Here is a 22498-nt window from a genome sequence, read left to right as displayed (position 1 = left end):
TTCCAAGTGTCCCTATTTTGCCAGGACAATCCCAGATTTACAGAAGCTGTCCTGGTTTCTGATTTGATTCTGGAATATCCTGCTTTTTCCAATATACCTGAAAGAGTGTCTCCACCCCCATTGTTCACCCCGGACACTAACGTCCAGCTCCGAGGGCCTTCTGGCAGTTCCCTCACTGTGAGAAGTGGAGTTACCGGGAACCAGGCACAGGGCCTTCTCGGTGGTGGTGCCCTCCCATCAGATGTCAAGGAAATAAACAACTATCTGACTTTTAGAAGACATCTGAAGGCAACCTTGTTTAGGGAAATTTTTAGTGTTTGCTGTTTTATTTTGTTTTTAATATTCTGTTGGGAGCCGCCCATGAGTGGCTTGTTAACCCAGCCAGATATTTTTTGGGGGGATATAAATAATAATTTATTATTATTATTATTATTATTATTATTATTATTATTATTATACATCCCTATTTTAATTAGAGAAATGTTGGAGAATAAATATTTGTGTCTTTTTCCTGGTACGCTGTTTTGGGGACCTGGCCTCAACAAGCAGCATGAATACATCAGCATGAACATAAGAACACAGGAAGCCGCCTCAGACTGAGCTGGGCTAGTGGTCCATCCAGCTCAGCATTGTCTACACTGACTGGCAGCATCTCTCCAGGGTTTCAGGCAGCGTGTCTCTCCCAGCCCTGCCTGGAGACGCCAGGGATTGAACCTGGAACCTTCTGTGTGCAAGGCAGACGCTCCACCACGGAGCCACAATCCTCCCCCTTAATGTAATGCAATATAAAAAATTGGGGTTCCCGCAGATGACCTGTTTATTCAGCATTCATCCTGATTTGGTAGCAGAAAGCTTACATAGTAGGGTTGCCATATTTCAAAAGGTGAAAATCCAGCTTTTCTTTTTTTTGCAAAATCTTTGAAGAAAATCCACCAAATTCTACACTTCTGACATGGGTTGCCATACATCTGGATTTTCCCAGACTTTACACTGTTTCCAACGGCCGGATCCCGGCTATGTCCAGGAAATTCTGGATGTTGGGGAACCCTATTATATGGACGCAGGCGGCGCTGTGGTCTAAACCACTGAGCCTCCAGGGCTTGACGATCAGAAGGTCGGCGGTTTGAATCCCCACCACGGGGTGAGCTCCTGTTGCTCTGTCCCAGCTTCTGCCAACCTAGCAGTTCGAAAGCACACCAGCGCAAGTAGATAAATAGGTACCACTGCTGCGGGAAGGTAAACGGCGTTTCTGTGTGCTCTGGTTTCCATCACGGTGTCCCGTTGCTCCAGAAGTGGATTAGTCCTGCTGGCCACATGACCCAGAAAGCTGTCTGCGGACAAACACCGGCTCCCTCAGCCTGAAAGCGAGATGAGCGCTGCAACCCTGTAGTCGCCTGTGACTGGACTTAACCCTCCAGGGGTCCTTTACCTTTTAACCTTATATGGTGGTTGGACTACGCCCTGCAGATTTACCCATCCCTAACCTTAGGAGCAGAATATCTGATTTCAAGCTCTGCCAAATCATAAACTCTCTCCTTCCCTTGCCTTCTGTCTCTCTTTGAACTTAAGAGACTTTTGGTGCACAACACTACCAGAGACTCTCCCAGGTCAGGAGTGGAGGAAGTGGGTGCGGTGGATGTGGTCCACCCTGGGTGTCAACACTGATGGGGGTGACAAAATGGCGGGCAACACTCACTGCGGGGCCTGCAGCGCGCCTGAGCCACGCGTCTCTCCTGGGAGAGACACGGTGGCTTGGGCGCACGCAGGCTCCATGTTGCCCAAACTGTCCGCCCACTGCCTCCCCTCCCCCAGCTATAGGGTGGCTGAGAGGGAGGAGGCAGGCGGACTCCAGAGGCCCCACGGTGCGCCCCACCCTTATACGATACGATAATGTTGTCATTATCCCATATAGAACAATGAAATTGGAAAAATCTACATCAGACATTCAAAACCAACAAGCCTGCTATCCCAGCTATCCCAGCCTGGTTAGCTCCCTAAAAACTCTGATAGCCCATAATTAAATACAATATACTCCCACAGAGACTACCTTAAAGGTAAAGGGACCCCTGATCATTAGGTCCAGTCGTGGCCGACTCTGGGGTTGCGGCGCTCATCTCGCTTTACTGGCCGAGGGAGCCGGCATACAGCTTCCGGGTCATGTGGCCAGCATAACTAAGCTGCTTCTAGCGAACCAGAGCAGTGCACGGAAAAGCCATTTACCTTCCCACCGGAGCGGTACCTATTTATCTACTTGCACTTTGACGTGCTTTCGAACTGCTAGGTTGGCAGGAGCAGGAACCAAGCAACGAGAGCTCACCCCATCGCGGGCATTCGAACCGCCGACCTTCTGATCGGCAAGACCTAGGCTCTGTGGTTTAACCCACAGTGGCACCCGCATCCCTAGAGACTACCTTACACTGTGTTTAAAACCAAAATCGCATTTGGATAAAAACTGTTTCTCAGGCGGCTAGTCCTAGTCTTTATAACCCTGTACCTTCTTCCAGAAGGCAGAAGCTGAAAGAGATCATTTCCGGGGTGCGTACTATCCTGCGCTATCTCTGCAGCTTTCTTATGACACCTGGAAGCATAGATTTGATCCAGAGTGGGAAGAGTGCACCCAATTATTTTCTCCGCAGTCTTTACAACCCTGGACAGCATTGTTTTTCCCCTGACCGTGCAGCTCCCAAACCACACACACAGACCATAAGTTAATACACTCTCAACAGTACAATTGTAAAAAGCCATCAACAGGTCCTTTGAGAGATTATTTTTCCGGAGGATTCTCAGAAAATATAACCTCTGCTGTGCTTTCTTCATGAGGTGTTTACTGTTTTCTCCCCAGGTTAGGTCATCTCTCAACTCCATTCCCAGAAATCGAAACAGAGACCTCTTCCGAGACCCCACCCTCACCCCGCGCTTATGGGCAGATCGCCCTGCCCTTGAGCGCATCGCCCCAGGCGCCTGAGCGGCTTCCTCTGCCGCTGTCCCAGGTTATTTATTTGTTGAGCATTCATCCTGATTTATGGGCAGATGGGGCTCAACAAGCTGGGAAGCTTGCCCATGCATGTAGGAGAAGGAGAACTCTGGTCCTAAATCTCCACTACCTTGTCAGATATCTTCGGAAGAAGAAAAGGCTCAGGAATAAATCCTTTTTAAAAAAAGCATTTTTATTAGTTTTTAACATATTAATTAACATTCATGCAACAGAACTTCTCATCTTATACAATATTTTTTGGACTTCCGTCAACACCCCTGATGATTTTTCGTTCTTATCATTTATTATGCATTTCTTAATTTCATATTACCTTTAATGATCTTTAACTAATAATTCTCCTCATTGTCTTTTTTGCAATATTTCAAATAATTCACCTTACCAAACTTCTTGCAGACCTACTAGCGTAATCTGTTCATCACAGTTACTTTTCAAATAGTCCGTAAATTTACTCCAGTCTTCTGAGAATCTCTGGTCCCGCAGGTTTCGAATCCTTCCTGTTAGTTTATCTAATTCTGCATAGTCCATCAGTTTCATTCTCCATTCGGCTCAGGAGTAAATCCTACACAAATCCAGAGCGGAGTCCTTAAGACAGTTGGGTGGCACCTTGTCCGCCTCCTTCCAGCAACTCCTAAAGCCATGCTGGGGCCAAACATCTTGTTCTGCTTTCCTTTGGACCCCATCAGTGAGGGTGACAGGATGCGGGTGTCTTGCTATCTGAGGAGCCCAGGATCTCCAAACACACTGCCCAGGCTTGTGCCCCGGGGAGATCACTTCAATTCTTTAGGCGCCCTCAGGAAAGCTGACCAAGGAAGAGAAAGCTTTTGCTGGAGAGAGAGAGAGAGAGAGACGAGGATGATTTTAATACACACATGGTACCCCTTCATCGCATGCTCCGCAGAACATCCAGCTCAGTGGCAACCAGCGGACTCACATTTGAAAATCTGGAACTCTATATTCTTGGGGAGGGAAGCTTCTCTTTATGAGGGGGTTATGTTTATATTTCCTTTTTTGAACCTCCCCCCCTTTTAAAATCAACACCATGGTGTTCTCATTGTTTCTAGCCCTCTCTGGGACCTTAGGGTGAAGGACAGCCAATAAATAAATGAATAACCACAATGCTTTTTTGTTAATGTGCTGAGGAATATCTCTGTGCAGTGTCTCTTGAAAAAGAGGAGCATTCTCTGGATTATTCTTCAGATAAGAAGTATAAGAAGGTATCTGAAGAAGTGTGCATTCGCACGAAAGCTCATACCAATAACAAACTTAGTTGGTCTCTAAGGTGCTACTGGAAGGATTTTTTTTTATTTTGTTGCAACTACGGCAGACCAACACGGCTACCTACCTGTAATCAGAAATCAATGACCCTGTGGGACCCATGTCTATCATTTCCAAGGGGGCTACTCTGAGTAGGACTGCTGTTGGCTGCAACCTAATAAAGAAACTTATAAGAACTTAATGGACTGGTGTGTTTTTTTAAAGCCCTTTAAAATTAGAGGCACCTGTCAGCAGTATACAGTCCCCAAATCTGCCCTTTCACAAAGCTGCTCTTAATCTGATGACAGTTAACTCCCCTACCTCAACCCCCCCCCCCCACAAATCCAGGCAAACCCTCCCACTCTGCTCTCAAGTTGTCCTTTCTCCCAGCACAACACCTTCCTTCCATCTCTCCTCTTCTCCCATCAGCCTTTATGGGCGTAGCCAGGATTTGGGGGGGCCAGGCCTTTCATGGGGGGGGGGAGGCCGAACCTCAGCTGGCTATCTATTTTTATTGATTTTTATTGATTTAGGGAGGGCATCTGCCCCTCCCTGCAACCCAGCTTGGCTACATCCATCAGCCTGCCCAACCTGCCTTCTTCTCCTGCATCTCACTGCATCACTGCACTCCCGTCTCCATAGCAACCGGCCAGGAAGGAGAAGGTGCCTTGAGCATCACATCACATCCGCAGAGCCACAGAGAAGAGGAAGGGAGGGAAGGAGCCCAGGCTGCGATGATGAAGCAGGTGAGGGGAAGGAGAAATGCCGCAAGCTGCAGGGGGCCGTGGGCAGGAGAGTGTCAAATGGGGAGGGGAGTATTATGGGTTGTTGTTGTCAATGGGCCTACAGGGTGCATAGGTGTGACAGTGAAGCTGTGGGGCCTCAGTCAGTGTGGAAATGTTTGGTGTGAGCTGGCAAGGCATTCGGTGTGAAGAGGAGGGCAGCCTCATTTGGGAATAAGGCTGTGTACATGACATACATTTGCAGCATACACCCCACCCCAAGAATCCTGGGAACTGTAGTTTGTTCCAGGTGCTGGGATTTGTAGCACTGCTAGGGGTTAACCACAACTCCCATGGTTCTTTTTTTTGACTGGGTGAGTGTGCTTTAAACAAACCGGCTATAAGAAGCCTAAGTTGCCTTTAAATAGTTCTAATTTCTGACAGGAAGACCAGCCAGATTCCAATTTGTGTCGCTTTTGCTGTGGAACGGCCATGATATATATTTTTTATTAACAAAATCTGCACACCTTTCTTAGTTGTCTCTTTGTAAAACTACTTACATTGTGAAACAGCTGTTGGGCTGCCTCTTTAAATATTTTAACTTTGGTCACCTCCACTTTGCAGAAGGAACTCAAGGGCCTCATGGAAATTTAACTTTGCGCAACTGAAGCGGTTTGAAGAGCTCGGTTTCGCTGGCATGACAAACCCATGCTAAAAAAACCCATAAAACTCCTCAGGCTTTTTTTTTTTTTTGCAGTTCATAAATCTTCCTGTTAATTGTTTGCTCACCCCACACCACGTCTCAGCCCATTTCCTGTCACTTTCCTAACCGCAAGAAGTCTGTGTCTCTCTACAAAAAGTGGCAGCCATGCTTCTGAATATTGGTTTGTTGGAAATCGCGGGGGGGGGGGAGTGCTTTTGTGCTCGGATCCTGCTCACGGGTTTCTCTTGTGAATACCTGGTCAGCCTCTGTGATAACAGGATGCTGGACTATATGGGCCATTGGCTTGGCCCACAGGGCTTTTCTTCAATTCTCATGGAAACCATAGGAGGGCAGAGTGCTCTTGAGCTCTGTTCCCGCTTGCGCGTTTCCCATAATACACATCTGGTTGGCTGCTCTGAGAACAGGATATTGGACTTGATGGGTCTTCAGCTTGATCCAGCAAGCTGCTCTTCTATTCTTTTGATTGGTTGAGCTAGGCTAGATGTGGGGAAGCAGTTTATTTAAAAGAATTATATGAGTTGCTAGAAGCCGCAAGAGAGGAGAGTACTTTTTGAACTCAAGTCCTGCTTGTGATCTTCCCACTGTTGGCCATTGCATGCCCACCAACATTTCTCTGATGAAAATGTTGTTGTTTAGTCGTTTAGTCGTGTCTGACTCTTCGTGACCTCATGGACCAGAGCACGCCAGGCACTCCTGTCTTCCACTGCCTCCCGCAGTTTGGTCAAACTCATGCTGGTAGCTTCAAGAACACTATCCAACCATCTCGTCCTCTGTTGTCCCCTTCTCCTTGTGCCCTCCATCTTTCCCAACATCAGGGTCTTTTCCAGACAGTCTTCTCTTCTCATGAGGTGGCCAAAGTATTGGAGTCTCAGCTTCAGGATCTGTCCTTCCAGTGAGCACTTAGGGCTGATTACCTTAAGAATGGATAGGTTTGATCTTCCATGGGACTCTCAAGAGTCTCCTCCAGCGCCATAATTCAAAAGCATCAATTCTTCGGCGATCAGCCTTCTTTATGGTCCAGCTCTCACTTCCATACATCACTACTGGGAAAACCATAGCTTTAACTATACGGACCTTTGTTGGCAAGGTGATGTCTCTGCTTTTTAAGATGCTCTCTAGGTTTGTCATTGCTTTTCTCCCAAGAAGCAGGCGTCTTTTAATTTTGTGACTGCTGTCACCATCTGCAGTGATCATGGAGCCCAAGAAAGTAAAATCTCTCACTGCCTCCATTTCTTCCCCTTCTGTTTGCAGGAGGTGATGGGCCCAGTGGCCATGATCTTCCTTTTTTTTGGATGTTGAGCTTCTGCTGATCTACAACTCCCATCAGCCCCAGCAAGTGTGACCAATGTCTAAGGAAGATGGGAGTTGTGGTTCAGCAATGTCTGGCAGGTCCAGGATTCCTTACCACATGCCCTAGACTAGAGCAACCGAGCATCGTTCTTCGTGACCATTGTTTGGTCCCCTTCAACTTACTGGCCTCCATTTCCTCCTAAAGTCGCCCACCACCCAACCATTTTAAGTTTCCCATCTGCTTTGTGCCAAAACACGATGGGGGAATGTTCCAGGGGGTTCACACAGGCTGCGTGCTGCCTTCTTTTAACCTCCCTCCCTTCCCCACATTTGGAAAGATAATTCCCCCGTTTGCTGGGAAAAACATTCCTCAGAGATGACATCCCATGCCTGGCTGGACTTTCCCCCCGAACTGGACCTCCTGTGGCCATGCATCTTTCAGATTCATTTCAGCCACTCCCAATGTAGCAAACGCCTTTCCTAATTCCCCCGGAGGTTCAGATTTCCAGCTGGAAGCCAAGTGAATTCTTTTGGGTGTGAGTAATTGGCCTTCCTGGTTCTGCTTGTGGATTCCCAGCTACTGAATTACTGGATGTGCGTGAACGGCGCTTGGATGTACAGCGGTACCTCGGGTTACAGACTCTTCAGGTTATAGACACTTCAGGTTACAGACTCCGCTAACCCAGAAATAGTACCTCGGGTTAAGAAGTTTATCTCAGGGTGAGAACAGAAATTGTGAGGCGGCAGCGGGAGGCCCCATTAGCTAAAGTGGTACCTCAGGTTAAGAACAGTTTCAGGTTAAGAACGGACCTCCGGAACGAATTAAGTTCTTAACCCGAGGTACCACTGTATTTCTTTTTCACACATTGAACCTGCTTGAGTAAATGCTTTCCTGCAGGCAGTTTCATAAGGAGAGCCTACTGGATCAGGCCAATGGCCCACTAAGTCCAGCATCCTATTTTCACAGTGGCCAACCAGATGCTTGTGGGAAACCAGCAAGCAGAATAGGAGCATGAGAACATTCTCCTTTCATGTGGTTTCCAGTAACTGGTATTCAGAGGCATGGCAGCCACCAGCTACATTGGTACCTCGGGATACAGACGCTTTAGGTTACATACGGTTCAGGTTACAGACTCCGCTAACCCAGAAATAGTACCTCAGGTTAAGAACTTTGCTTCAGAATGAGAACACAAATCACACAGCGGCGGTGCGGCGGCAGCAGGAGGCCCCATTAGCTAAAGTGGTACCTCAGGTTAAGAACAGTCTCAGGTTAAGAACGGACCTCCAGACCGAATTAAGTTCTTAACCTGAGGTACCACTGTATGGAGACAGAGCAAAGCCAATGTGGCTAGTAGCCACCGCTAGCCCTTTCCTCCATGACTTTCTTTAATTCATAGATATAGATATATTATTGTTGTTGTTGAGTCGTTTAGTTGTGTCTGACTCTTCGTGACCCCATGGACCAGAGCACGCCAGGCACTCCTGTCTTCCACTGCCTCCCGCAGTTTGGTCAAACTCATGTCGGTAGCTTTGAGAACACTGTCCAGCCATCTCGTCCTCTGTCGTCCCCTTCTCCTTGTGCCCTCCATCTTTCCCAGCATCAGGGTCTTTTCCAGGGAGTCTTCTCTTCTCATGAGGTGGCCAGATATAGATATAGATATATAGATATAGATTTTCTGTTTTATACATTTCAATAATTTTACAATCATTTTAACATTTCACACTTGACTTACTTCCCCCTCTTTCTGTGGTTCTTTAATTTTTTAAAAAATATTTTCTGCAAATCCAAATTAACTCTTAATTTGCTCATTTATTCATCTGCTTTAAATATACACCCCTATAAAACTGCAGCTTATTACAATAATCCTGCCAATGTTCTTATCCGTTTACAGTTTGTTTTGTAAATATTCAATAAACCATTTCCATTCTTTTATAAAAAGTTTGTTATCTTGTTTTCGTATTTTTCCGGTAAGTTTCGCCACTTCTGCGTATTCGCCATAATTTTTTGCATCCGTTCTTTTTTCGCTGGGATTTCTCTTCTTTCCATTTTTGGGCAAGTAACATTCTTGCCACTGTAGTCGCATACATGAATAAATTTCAATACACTTTGGGTAGTTCTGTCCCTATAATTCCCTAAAGGAAAGCTTCTGGGTGGTTGTTTTTACAGACATTATTTTAAACATACTTTTCAATTCATTCTATGTCATATAATTCTTTTTGAAGCCATCTAGATTGGTGGCTATCACTGCCTTCTGGGGGGATGAATCACATCCCACTTCCTGATTCAATTGATTCTGTATGGTGGACTTCTGGTCTTTGGGGAAAGAGGCTCATGCATGACATCAACAGCAAAGGAAGGAAGGAATTTCCACTACATCCTTCCTTTGATCAGTACTTTAAAAAAAAACAAAAAACGCATGTGTGCTCGTGTGTCTTTTCCAGACTTTAGCAGACGACACTGAAGACGTGTCTCTTGACTTCGGAAACGAAGAGGAGTTGGCCTTAAGGAAAGCAAAGATCAGGTAAATGAAGTAAATTAATTTTATTATTTACATGCCCTCCAACATTTCTCCGATGAAAATAGGGACGTCCCATTCCACAATGATAATTTTACTACGGTATTTATACCCCACACATCTTATTGGGTTGGCCAAGCCACTCTGGGCAGCTTCCAGCATATATAAAAACATAATAAAACATTAAACATTAAAAAAACCCTTCCTTATACAGTGGTACCTCGGGTTACATACGCTTCAGGTTACATACGCTTCAGGTTACAGACTCCGCTAACCCAGAAATAGTGCTTCAGGTTAAGAACTTTGCTTCAGGATGTGAACAGAAATCGTGCTCCGGTGGCGCGGCAGCAGCAGGAGGCCCCATTAGCTAAAGTGGTACCTCAGGTTAAGAACAGTTTTAGGTTAAGAACGGACCTCCAGAATGAATTAAGTACTTAACCCGAGGTACCACTGTAGAGGATTGCCTTCAGATTGCTCAGGGGTCAGATAACTCAACACCCTCCAACATTTCTCCAGTGGAATTAGGGACATCCTAAGGAAAAGCGGGACATTCCGGGATCAAATCAGAAACCGGGACTGCTTCTATAAATCAGGGATGTCCCTGGGAAATAGGGTCATTGAAGGGTCTGTATTTTTTTATTTTACCTATTGCATTTATATTGCAACGTCCCTCATCCAAAGGTGATGTAAGTCGTTCTCCTGCTCCTCATTTAATCCCCACAACGACTCTGTGAGGTAGGTTTGGCTAAGAGACAGAGACTGACTCCAAGGTGAGCTTCATGACCAAGTGGGGAATTGAACCCAGGTCTTCCAGGCCCCAGGCCGACACTCTAACCACTACACCACCCCTCCAAAATTCAATTGCAGAAATGTGTGCTCATAGGTCATAATTATTCGCGATAGGTAGGGATGGGCCAATGGGTCAATTTCTCGCTTTCCAAGTTCATTTCACGTTTCTGTATCCTTTTGTGGATTTCCGTTTGAGTCCTCCTGAAAACTCACCAGCGTTTCAGTGCAAACTTATCCAAAAATCACTTCCCGGAAGTGTGTTCAGTGCAAAACTCTTAATTACTGCAATTTCAATCACGATTGAGCTGTGCCAAATCCCTAGCAATACCCTACTAAGCAGTAGTATCGCTGAAGCCTGTTTGATAGGTAAAGGTAAAGGTAAAGGACCCCTGGATGGTTAAGTTCGGTCAAAGGCAACTATGGGGTTGCGGCGCTCATCTCACTTTCAGGCCGAGGGAGCCAGCGTTCCTCCTCAAAGATGTTGTAGCCCTGCGTTTTCACACTATCAAGTCCATTTTTTTGAAGGGCAATTTAAGAAAATCCGCAGGGATCAGTGGTTTTGCATATGCACTTGACCCTGGGCAGAGGATGCTACGCATTATATGCTATTCTGTAAACTGTGTGAAACACCTAACCAAAAATATCTGGAGAAAATTTTCTACCCTCAGTGACATCAATATGATTTCATATCTGTTGGACAGGCCCATAATGCTTAATACAGCTAAATTCACAGGGGAGCTTTCCCAACCTAGACAACCTGGTCACCCTCAAAATTTAAGATTTTATGTTTTTGTGGTTTTTTAAAATGCTTGCTTTATTTATTGCATAGGCCAAGCCTTTTCTTTTCATGTGCAATTATTATGTATATTTTCTGCTTATACTATTCTGTTTGGCTACAACCAGCATTCGGTTTACCATAATAAAAGACAAAAGTGGAAAGGACCTCACAGAAGCAGAAGACATCAAGAAGAGGTGGCAAGAATACACAGAGGAAATATATCAGAAAGATACGGATGTCTCATACACCCCAGGTAGTGTGGTTGCTGACCTTGAGCCAGACATCCTGGAGAGTGAAGTCAAATGGGCCTTAGAAAGCACTGCTAATAACAAGGCCAGTGGAAGTGATGATATTCCAGCTGAACTATTTAAAATTTTAAAAGATGATGCTGTTAAGGTGCTACACTCAATATGCCAGCAAATTTGGAAAACTCAGCAGTGGCCAGAGGATTGGAGAAGATCAGTCTACATCCCAATCCCAAAGAAGGGAAGTGCCAAAGAATGCTCCAACTACCGCACAATTGCACTCATTTCACACGCTAGCAAGGTTATACTTAAAATTCTACAAGGCAGGCTTAAGCAGTATGTGGACCGAGAACTCCCAGAAGTGCAAGCTGGATTTCGAAGGGGCAGAGGAACCAGAGACCAAATTGCAAACATGTGCTGGATTATGGAGAAAGCTAGAGAGTTCCAGAAAGATATCTACTTCTGCTTCATTGACTACGCAAAAGCCTTTGACTGTGTCGACCACAGCAAACTATGGCAAGTTCTTAAAGAAATGGGAGTGCCTGATCACCTCATCTGTCTCCTGAGAAATCTCTATGTGGGACAAGAAGCTACAGTTAGAACTGGATATGGAACAACTGTTTGGTTCAAAATTGGGAAAGGAGTACGACAAGGCTGTATATTGTCTCCCTGCTTATTTAACTTATATGCAGAATTCATCATGCAAAAGGCTGGGCTGGATGAATCCCAAGCCGGAATTAAGATCGCCGGAAGAAATATCAACAACCTCAGATATGCAGATGACACAAACTTGATGGCAGAAAGTGAGGAGGAATTAAAGAACCTTTTATTGAGGGTGAAAGAGGAGAGCGCAAAATATGGTCTGAAGCTCAACATCAAAAAAACGAAGATCATGGCCACTGGTCCCATCACCTCCTGGCAAATAGAAGGGGAAGAAATGGAGGCAGTAAGAGATTTTACTTTCTTGGGCTCCATGATCACTGCAGATGGTGACAGCAGTCACGAAATTAAAAGACGCCTGCTTCTTGGGAGAAAAGCAATGACAAACCTAGACAGCATCTTGAAAAGTAGAGACATCACCTTGCCAACAAAGGTCCGTATAGTAAAAGCTATGGTTTTCCCAGTAGTGATATATGGAAGTGAGAGCTGGACCATCAAGAAGGCTGATCGCCGAAGAATTGATGCTTTTGAATTATGGTGCTGGAGGAGACTCTTGAGAGTCCCATGGACTGCAAGAAGATCAAACCTATCCATTCTGAAGGAAATCAGCCCTGAGTGCTCACTGGAAGGACAGATCCTGAAGCTGAGGCTCCAGTACTTTGGCCACCTCCTGAGAAGAGAAGACTCCCTGGAAAAGACCCTGATGTTGGGAAAGATGGAGGGCACAAGGAGAAGGGGACGACAGAGGATGAGATGGTTGGATGGTGTTCTCGAAGCTACCAGCATGAGTTTGAACAAACTGCGGGAGGCAGTGGAGGACAGAAGTGCCTGGCGTGCTCTGGTCCATAGGGTCACGAAGAGTCGGACACGACTAAACGACTAAACAACAACAACAGCATTCGGTTGCCTTGTTAGTGAAATTTGAATCTGGATATGGGAGGCTGTGGAAAAGATGGCTCTGTCCCCAGGAACACGCCAACTTCTCAAGTCTCGAAGAGTCTCACAACGGTGGAACTGAGGAGACTCTGCACTAAATGAACTATAAGAACTTCAGAAAAGATGCTCCATTTTTGAAACCTCGGCTGCACGTTTCAATGTACATAGAAAGCTGAGAAGTTTGGGACTTTTCTGTTGTGTTGTTGTTAAACCACAGCTACTAATACGACTCCACGTGCAACTTCATTTTTTACCATAATCCACAAAGGGGAACCCCAGGCTTCTGTTAAAAACAACACCAGACAGAACATACAGATCTATGCGGAAATGAGAGACCCATCGCTACTGTCTCTTTACAGCAAAGGGATCTCAAGTGTGGCTGCTGCAAGTTGTCTGCAAGTAGAGTTTTTAAATGTTTCCATGCATCATGATTTTTAATTTTTTTGAAATTACATTCCAATCCCTTTTTAAGTACAAACTCAAGCAGCTTGCCCAAAGAGCCCATTGAATGCAATAGAAGTGGTTCGAATGACTAAGATGGAACCAATACGTACCGTATTTTTCGCTCCATAAGATACACCTGACCATAAGACGCACCTAGTTTTTAGAGGAGGAAAACATGAAAAAAATATTTTGAATCAAATGTTGTACTAAACTATTTAAAGCAGCAAAGTGGGCTACTCCTGTCTGCTTTGCTGCTTTAAAGCGAACCACGGAGGAGGGACGGACGGGAGCCATGGCTCTCCTTCCCTCCCTCCTCTATGGCTCGCTTTAAAGCAGCAAAGCAGCAAAGCAGGAGCCGCTTACACGTAACTCCTCCACGCAGCATTCGCTTCATAAGACGCACAGACATTTCCCCTTACTTTTTAGGAGGAAAAAAGTGTGTCTTATGGAGTGAAAAATATGGTAATTCACTGGAAAGGTGCATTTAAAAGGTTTTACGCCTATACTTCCGTGCTTTACTTTGCTGCATATTTTGTGATTTTAACTGTCTGCTGGGATTCTCTCACCAGAGAGTACTTGCCCCAAACTTGGGTCTTGACTTCTGGGGTGCAACACAAAACAGCTTAGCATATGGTCCGGATCATTCTCTTCTAGGCATCCTCTGGCCACCTTCTTCCACCTCTTTTTCCGAGTGAGTGCCATCGTGACCTACCTAGTCTGCGACTGGTTCAGCAAGAGTTTCATTGCCTGTTTCGTCCTCATTCTCCTCCTCCTGTCCTTCGACTTCTGGTCTGTGAAGGTAAGGACGCTCTGGGCATCTCACAACTCTAACGTTATGCCACCTTGCGCCATTTTGTCTTTTATCCAATGGCGTGAAACAGTCTGCCATCTCCCCTCCCCTTAGTCTCAGTGTTGCCCTTGTAATGCTCCGCAGGGAGAAGGAGGATAGGGAGAAAAGCAGACTCCATTGGCACCGTCAGGCATTAACTCTGGCGCCACCTACTGTTGGTCCTCCTGCCTTCTGCCCTCTACCAGTCCCAATGGGCACCATCCAACACTGCCTTTGTCGTGGCATAAGTACATAAGAGCCCCAAAGATGGATCAGGCCAGTGGCCCAGTTAGCCTGGCATCCTGATCCAAAAATACAGATCTCTCTATGGAAATGGTGTACCAGTGGTATTTAACTCCTAGTAAGTTAGCAAAAATGCAAGTACAAATACCTGCTGGAAATGTAAAGAAAAAGAAGGTACCTTTCATCATATGTGGTGGTTGTGTAAGGTAATAAAAACATTCTAGGAAATGATATATAATGAACTGAAAAAATGTTTAAAATAACTTTTATTTAAAAAACCCCAAAAGCTCAGGAACCAGGAAAGAATGGAAAACATTTTTCATTTATTTAGGAGACCACTATAAGCAGATGAAAACAAGCACTGTGGACAATATTGGCAGATACAAAATACAGATTATGAAATAATATGCAGTTGAAAAAGTTGACAATAGGACCCGTGGAGGGAATGAGGAGAAGTCTGGAGATTCCGGGAAATCTCTAAATATGGATATGTATTTGGTATTGTTGCAACTTTACACTTGTGAAATCAAATAAAAATGATTGTAAAAAAACAAAAATACAGACCTCTCTAGCTGGCTGGCTTTCACCCTCTCATTTAGAACGTCACTGGAAGGCTGCTGGTCGGTTTGCGATGGTGGAACCAGATTGATGAGGATGGGAAGAGCCACTGGGTGTACGAAGCGAAAAAGGTATTCCTTTACATTGTCTTCCGCAGAGCATAGAAGGGCCCTTGCCGGTGGACCATGTGTTGTAGCGGCCAATATCTCAGTCGGTAGATCCTGAGACTCTTAATCTCCCAGGGTTGGGGCTTCGAGCCTCACGTTGGGCCAAAGATTCCTGCATTGCAGAGGGTTGGACCAGATGACCCTCATGGTCCTTTCCAAGTCTACAATTCTATTATTCCAAGTGGTTCCCAAACTTTTTTCAGACCCCCCCCTCGGTTCCATAAACACATCAGCAGTGCCCCCCTACACCCTATTAAAAAGCATAATTCGGAATACAGTCGTACCTTGGTTTTCGAACAGAATGCGTTCCGAATGTGCAGGCGCACCAGAAACAATAGCGGAAGCCGCATCGGACGTTCGGCTTCCAAAAAAGCCGTTCAAAAACTGGAACACTCACTCCAGGGTTTTGATCATTCGGGAGCCGAAACATACAAGTGTTCAACAGCCAAGGTACGACTGTAGTGGCTCACACAACCCCCTAAGGAAGATAACAACACAGCAGAACTCAAAACAGAAACAATTAAGTGCACATTTATTCACAATCCAATTAAGACCATTTAGTTTGATTAATTTGACAAAATTGATAAATGTGATCCAGTGATACCAGCCTTTTAAATCTCCAGCAGCCCCCTGCTGCCTCCTTGCCTCTTAGCAAGGTACAGTGGTACCTTGGTTCTCGAACGGCTTAGTTGACGAACAAATCAGCTCCTGAGTACCCAAAACCCAGAGGTGAGTGTTCTGGTTTTTGAACGTTCTTTGGAAGCTGAACGTCCAGCGCAGCTTCCGCTTGAGTGAAGGAAGCTCAGCAGCCAATCAGAAACCATGCCTTGGTTTCTGAATGGTTTCGGGAGTCGAACAGACTCCCGGAATGGATTAAGTTTGAGAACCAAGGTTCTATTGTAATCCTAGCTAATGCCAAGCATCCCAGGGTGAGTTACTTCCCACTTGGGGAACCACTGGTCTAAAACATACAGGGAAAGCGCAGGAAGTGGTTTGTAATGTCAAGAATGGGGAGGGGGGAAGTGGATGGAGATAATTTTTTTCTCCTCCCCCCTACAATATTATTGTTCAGAGTCCTCCAATAGATGGTAGACAGAAGAAAGGACTTATTCAAATAATATGCAATTAAGTTTTTGACTACACCACTGTTGGATGCACACAAGCCATCCGAAATGAGGAAAACCAAGCAACAGTTGCCTCATTTAGGCCTGGAATTTTTATGCCAGCTTATGTGTATAGCAGGGACGCGGGTGGCGCTGTGGGTTAAACCACAGAGCCTAGGACTTGCTGATCAGAAGGTCGGCGGTTCGAATCCCTGCAACGGGGTGAGCTCCTGTTGTTTGGTCCCTGCTCCTGCCAACCTAGCAGTTCGAAAGCACGTCAAAGTGCAAGTAGATAAATAGGTACCGCTCCGGCGGGAAGGTAAACGGCGTTTCCGTGCGCTGCTCTGATTCACCAGAAGCGGCTTAGTCATGCTGGCCACATCACCCGGAAGTTGTACATCGGCTCCCTCGGCCAATAAAGTGAGATGAGCGCCACAACCCAAGAGTCGGTCATGACTGGACCTAATGGTCAGGGGTCCCTTTACCTTTACTATGTGTATAGCAAGGGTGGTCCACATAATGATAATTTTATAATAAATTTATTATTTATATGCCACCCATCTGACTGGACTGGGTTGCCCCATCCACTCCCAACAAAATATTAACATTTAATATTAAATATAATACAATAAAACATCAACCACTAAAAACTTCCCTGAACAGGGCTGCCACTAGATGTTTTCTAAATGCCAAATCTGCTCAACAACTTTTGGGGTGTCCTGGTTTTTGCTTTTTGAAAAATGGCAACCCTACCCTCTGCCTGCTTACACATTTGGTGACAGAGGCCATTTCCTCCAAACCACGCTCATCTGTCCCACACCTGATGCCAAGTGATTCCAGGTGTGGGGGGTCTGGAAATCTATTGCAGTTTTTCATTTAAAATACTGCTTAGTTTTTTTGTTTTAAAAACCCAAAGCCATGTGCAAATGAAGGCAATGTGTATCAAACTGTAAAATGAAGATAAAATGCAATTCCGCAGTGACCATTACAATGACGTGGCCAGTATTTCTTGAGTAAACAAAAAAAAAAAAGGCCTTTTTTAAATGCATGGGATCAACATATCCACCAAACGATACCAAATTTTAAGGAAGTTTATTGCCAATAATGAGGAAATGAATCTGTTTTCCTAGAATCAGATGATGTATGGCAGAAGTTCCCATTTCTGTTTAATTCTGCGTCATTTTTGCAGAGATTTCAGCTGATGGTAACCCACCCCTCTCTTTCCCCCGCTTTCGTCCTCCGTAGGTCCAGTCAACTGTAGCTGCCCCCACCGAAGTTGAAGCCCGGATATTCTGGCTGGGCCTGATTATCTGCCCGGTCATCTGGACCCTTTTTTTCTTTAGCACCTTGTTTTCCTTGAAGCTGAAATGGCTGGTAAGGTTGGACAAAAGTTTGCAAGAGCCCAGAAGGCAGAGATGGGGCATGGAGGGAGAGGAAGGCCTGTTGCACAGGCAGAAGTCCTTGCACCAATGGGACATCTCTGTTGGATACAAGCCTATAAGGATGCAATAAATAATATTGGCTATAGCTCTTCACACCCAGATCATAGCACAGGGGTCAGCAAACTTTTTCAGCAGGGGGCTGGTCCACTGTCCCTCAGAGCTAGTGGGGGGCTGAACTATAAATTTTTTGGGGGGGGGGAATGAACAAATTCCTATGCCCCACAAATAACCCAGAGATGCATTTTAAATAAAAGCACACATTCTACTCATGTAAAAACACCAGGCAGGCCCCACAAATAACCCAGAGATGCTTTTAAATAAAAGGACACATTCTACTCATGTGAAAACACGCTGATTCCCAGACCGCCTGCGGGCCGGATTTGGAAGGTGATTGGGCCGGATCTGGCCCCCGGGCCTTAGTTTGCCTACCCATGTCGTGGCATGTGGAAGAACAGTCATAACACGCCACCTAGCTTCTGATAGAAAAACTTGGGGATCCACATTAAGGAAAAAAGCAACAGAGTCACAGAAGTCTCTTCAATCTAGGAAGGTAGCCAAGGTTAGGGGTGGAGAAAAAAATTGACAGTACACAGTTATAGACAATTTATCAAATTCGCACTGACCTAGAACACAGCTGAAATTTGTGCCTATCTGAATTTTGCAATGCAGTTGTCCAATTAACATTTACAAGAAGGCATTGATATTAGGGGAAAGCATACATGAAGAGAAAGATATTCATGAATATTATAGATATGATTCTGTGAACCGTCCTGAGATCTTATGATGAAGGGCAGTATATAATTCTAATTAATAATAGTATTAATAATAACACAGAGAAAAATGCTTTACGTTAGGGGAAATTGCTTGCAAAAATGGGTGCATTCGTCAAAACTGCATTTGTATTTGTTAGGAGAAATTCACGACAAAATGCTGCTGGAATTTTCACAAGGATTTCATATACTTTTGCAAATTTCTGCAAAATGTGGAGAACTGAATTTCATATTGGAAAATGGAAAAACTGAGAGAGCCGAAATTGACTGATCTATCCATCTCTAGTCAAGATGGATAAGTAACTCCCAACAGAATATCCGAGAAGATAATTTGTTTTTTGCATTTCTGTCCCACCTTTTCCTCCAAGGAGCTCAAAGTGGTGTACCTACTTCTCTGTCGCTATTATTATTATTATTATTATTATTATTATTATTATTAAGTGCACACTTAGTGGTGCATTCTGTGCACTGCCAACACACTTGCTGCTAAATGTCCCAACCTGCTTCTGTTTGCTGTTTGTTGCAGGCTCTCGTGATAGCTGGCATCTGCCTCCAAGCTGCCAACCTCTACGGCTACGTCCACTGCAAATTAGGAGGCTCGCAAAGCATCCACAAAGTCACCTCGAGATTCCCCGCGCAACAGATGTTCCAGAGGGTGAGTTAGTTCTGGCTTGAGTCAAGGTGAGGGATGGCTGGTCCATGTCCAACACCACAAAGGAATGGAAATGCAGATTGCAATTTTGATATGTCAAGGTTAAATAGACGGACAACATTGCTGTGGGTTGTTGGGGTTGAGTTTGCATGATGCCTCGAGTCCCTTCCAATTCTTGGGCTCCTGTACCCAGTGAGGGTTAGCATCCAAGAGAGGAGGTTGCCGATTTGGTCAGACAAGTTTCTTTGCAAGTCAATGATCTTAGATAGCCGCTTAAGTGTTCTTAAGGGACGCGGGTGGCGCTGTGGTCTAAACCACTGAGCCTCTTGGGCTTGTCGATCAGAAGGTCGGTGGTTCAAATCCCCGCGATGTGGTGAGCTCCCATTGCTCGTTCCCAGCTCCTGCCAACCTAGCAGTTTGAAAGCACACCAAAAATGCAAATAGTTAAATAGGTACTGCTCCGGCGGGAAGGTAAACGGCGTTTCCATGCGCTGCTCTGGTTTCGCCAGAAGCAGTTTAGTCATGCTGGCCACATGACCTGGAAAAACTGTCTGCGGACAAATGCCAGCTCCCTCGGCCTTTAAAGCAAGATGAGTGCCGCAACCCCAGAGTCATCTGCGACTAGACTTAACTGTCAGGGGTCCTTTACCTTTAAGTGTCCTCATCAGCATCCCAAAAGATATGAATAGAATAGAATAGAATAGAATAGAATAGAATAGAATAGAATAGAATAGAATAGAAGAATGTGCAGCATTCCTTCTAAAAAGGCCCAGGACGGAAGAGGGCAGTCTCTCTCTCTCCTTTTCTCAATCAATACAGCCTGAACACAAAGGGATATACCATCATACCTTGGATCCTGAACACCTTGCAAGTCGAACGTTTTGGCTCCCAAACGCCGGAAACCCGGGAGTGTTCCTGTTTGCGAACGTTCTTTGGAACCCGAACGTCCGACGGGGCTTCCACGGCTTCTGATTGGCTGCAGGACCTTCCTGCAGCCAATCAGAAGCCGTGCTTTCGTTTCCGAACGTTTCGGAAGTCGAACGGACTTCCGGGACGGATTCTGTTCGACTTCCAAGGTACGACTGTATAGTCAAGACTAACAAGCAAGGCTGGATAGAAGAGGAAAAGCAGTAGCTGCAGCGTTCTTCAGTTTTCGGGGACTGAGCGCGACTAGTTGATGCAATCTAACAGAGACATCTGAAGGGGGCTTGGGCTGCCGTGACAAAGATGCAAGACATTTTATGTATGTTGCAGGATATGCCAGAGGATTTTCAGAAGACCGTCCTGAAGGGCATGGGAACACGAAACCATTAGAGCAGAAAGAAGTGGGAAAAACTGATTACCGGTAGGAACAATTTGATAGCACTGTTCTGGTGCTAAAGACCATCAGCTTTTTGTTTGAAAAGCCCAGATGCAACACCATCTCCCACCTCCTATCTGTTGCACTCAGTGGCACCACCCACCCACCGAGTCCCTGTCGCCTCCCCTCTTTTGCAAGCTATTCTCGTCTCTTCCTCTATTAGAGATTCTGGTATTCCCCTCTGTCCAACTCATCCCTAGCACAAAAGTTGGCAACTTTGGTTGCGGAGGAGGAACTGAAACAACCCCTTCCACAACCAGCCTCAGTCAAGGCTCGTCTGCCCCATGGGCTCTGCCAATTCCAAAGGGCGCTGTTGACCCACACTTTCAACAGACCCCCCTAAGTAGAGCCAGAGCATCGTATAGGGTAGGGGTCAGCAAACTTTTTCAGCAGGGGGCCGGTCCACTGTCCCTCAGACTATATTTTGGGCGGACTATATTTTGAAGGGGGAAAATGAACAAATTCCTATGCCCCACAAATAACCCAGAGATGCATTCTAAATAAAAGGACACATTCTACTCATGTTAAAACACACTGGTTCCCGGACTGTCTGCAGGCCGGATTTAGAAGGTGATTGGGCAAGATCCGGCCCCCGGGCCTTAGTTTGCCTACCCATGGTATAGGGATTCAGTCCAATTCAGATTTCATTTCCTAGTCAGTCATGTTCCCACTGGCCAGCTTACTTCTTCAAAGAATTGGGAGTGTGGGACCCCATTGCTGCTTTTCGATGGGGCATTGGTCCACCAACAAGTGTATGCACTTTGGCACCACCTTTTTCTTGCGCTTAGAGGGAGAGGTAGTTGGGAGCGCTAATTAGTTATCCAATCGGCAAGGTTTCCTGCCTGGAACCTTGGAAAGCCCCTGGCAGTTAGAGTAGACAGTACCAAACAAAGTAGCCCAATGGCATCAATCTGTGAGAGGCAACTTTCCTCTTTCCTTAAGCCCTTTCTTCAGAATCCATGAGGACTAGAATATTTACCGTATTTTTTGCTCTATAAGACGCACCAGACCACAAGACACACCTAGTTTTTGGAGGAGGAAAACAAGAAAAAAAAAAAAATCTGAATCTCAGAAGCCAGAACAGCAAGAGGGATCGCTGCGCAGTGAAAGCAGCAATCCCTCTTGCGGTTCTGGCTTCTGGGATGGCTGCGCAGCCTGCATTCGCTCCATAAGACGCACACACATTTCCCCTTTTTAGGAGGGAAAAAGTGAGTCTTATAGAGCAAAAAATACAGTAATTCTAGAGGCAGATGTCAGTGGTAGAGCATACGTTGCATAAATCCCTGGCATTTCGAGGCATGACTAGGAGAGATGTATCTTCCATCCTGAAGAGCTGCTTCTGGTCCATGCAGACAATACCAAGTTTGAAGGACTGTTGGTCTGACTCTGTACAATTTCCTGTGTTCCTGGGAACTAGTAGACATGGAGGGGGCAGACTTTGCTCATGGGCCTAGGGTTCCCTACTCTTTAATGTGGCAGTGTTTCAGTTCACAGCCAGACTAAGAAACAATGCAGCTAGTCCACAGCACAGAACCCCCCCTAAACAAACACTAACGCATTTGCTATTTAAATTATAACTCTTAAATGTATTCTGATCTTCCAGATCCTTCACGGAGAAAGACTGGCAGTCAAGAGAACTTGCGGTCTAAATATGGATCATCCCCAACAACTTTATTAATCGGCAATTACTGAAAACAAAACTGAGGCAGAAGCAGAAATGATTGTGAGAAACTCTCCTTAAAGAGAGAGATGTACGTTTCTAAATAAAAGAACTTTCTACCGAGATATGTGTGTTTTAATTTTAGTTTAGCTTATTTTAAATAGTAGTTTCAAAACTGGTTTTTACCAATAACGTTATTATGTTCTTTGTAAATGGCTTTCGAGGGCTCTTTTTTTTACAGCCAAGTGGTGTATAGGTTTTATTAAATAAATAAACGTTCAAGGACTTTTGCTGATGAAGGTAACAGCCCTTAAGGGTAATCTAGCAATCAGAAGCAGACTTGCAACATGTGCTCAATGTA

The 22498-nt window shown here is 45.3% G+C and overlaps 1 protein-coding gene across 1 annotated transcript; it reads left to right on the top strand.

The window, feature by feature from the left end:
* The first annotated feature begins 4757 nt into the window (after positions 1-4757).
* Positions 4758-22260, top strand: TVP23A (trans-golgi network vesicle protein 23 homolog A). The gene is made up of 8 exons (XM_080981292.1): positions 4758-4995; positions 9428-9507; positions 14008-14152; positions 15025-15114; positions 17499-17627; positions 18992-19120; positions 20372-20462; positions 22081-22260. Exons 1-7 carry the CDS (start codon positions 4984-4986, stop codon positions 20429-20431), a joined length of 645 nt encoding a protein of 214 aa, XP_080837418.1. The 5' UTR covers positions 4758-4983; the 3' UTR covers positions 20432-20462; positions 22081-22260.
* The last annotated feature ends 238 nt before the right edge of the window (positions 22261-22498 follow it).

Source organism: Podarcis pityusensis (assembly GCF_964106645.2).
Source record: "Podarcis pityusensis genome assembly, chromosome: 14".
Lineage (NCBI taxonomy): Eukaryota > Metazoa > Chordata > Lepidosauria > Squamata > Lacertidae > Podarcis > Podarcis pityusensis.
The sequence above is the reverse complement of the archived record's forward strand: the minus strand, read 5'-3'. Positions and strand labels throughout refer to the sequence as shown.

What these genes read in the sequence shown, in the direction of transcription:
- TVP23A (XM_080981292.1), top strand. An exon ending in TTAAGGAAAGCAAAGATCAG is followed by an intron (nt 9,508 to 14,007) that starts GTAAATGAAGTA and finishes ATTCTCTTCTAG; the next exon opens with GCATCCTCTGGCCACCTTCT. An exon ending in CGCAACAGATGTTCCAGAGG is followed by an intron (nt 19,121 to 20,371) that starts GTGAGTTAGTTC and finishes TGTATGTTGCAG; the next exon opens with GATATGCCAGAGGATTTTCA.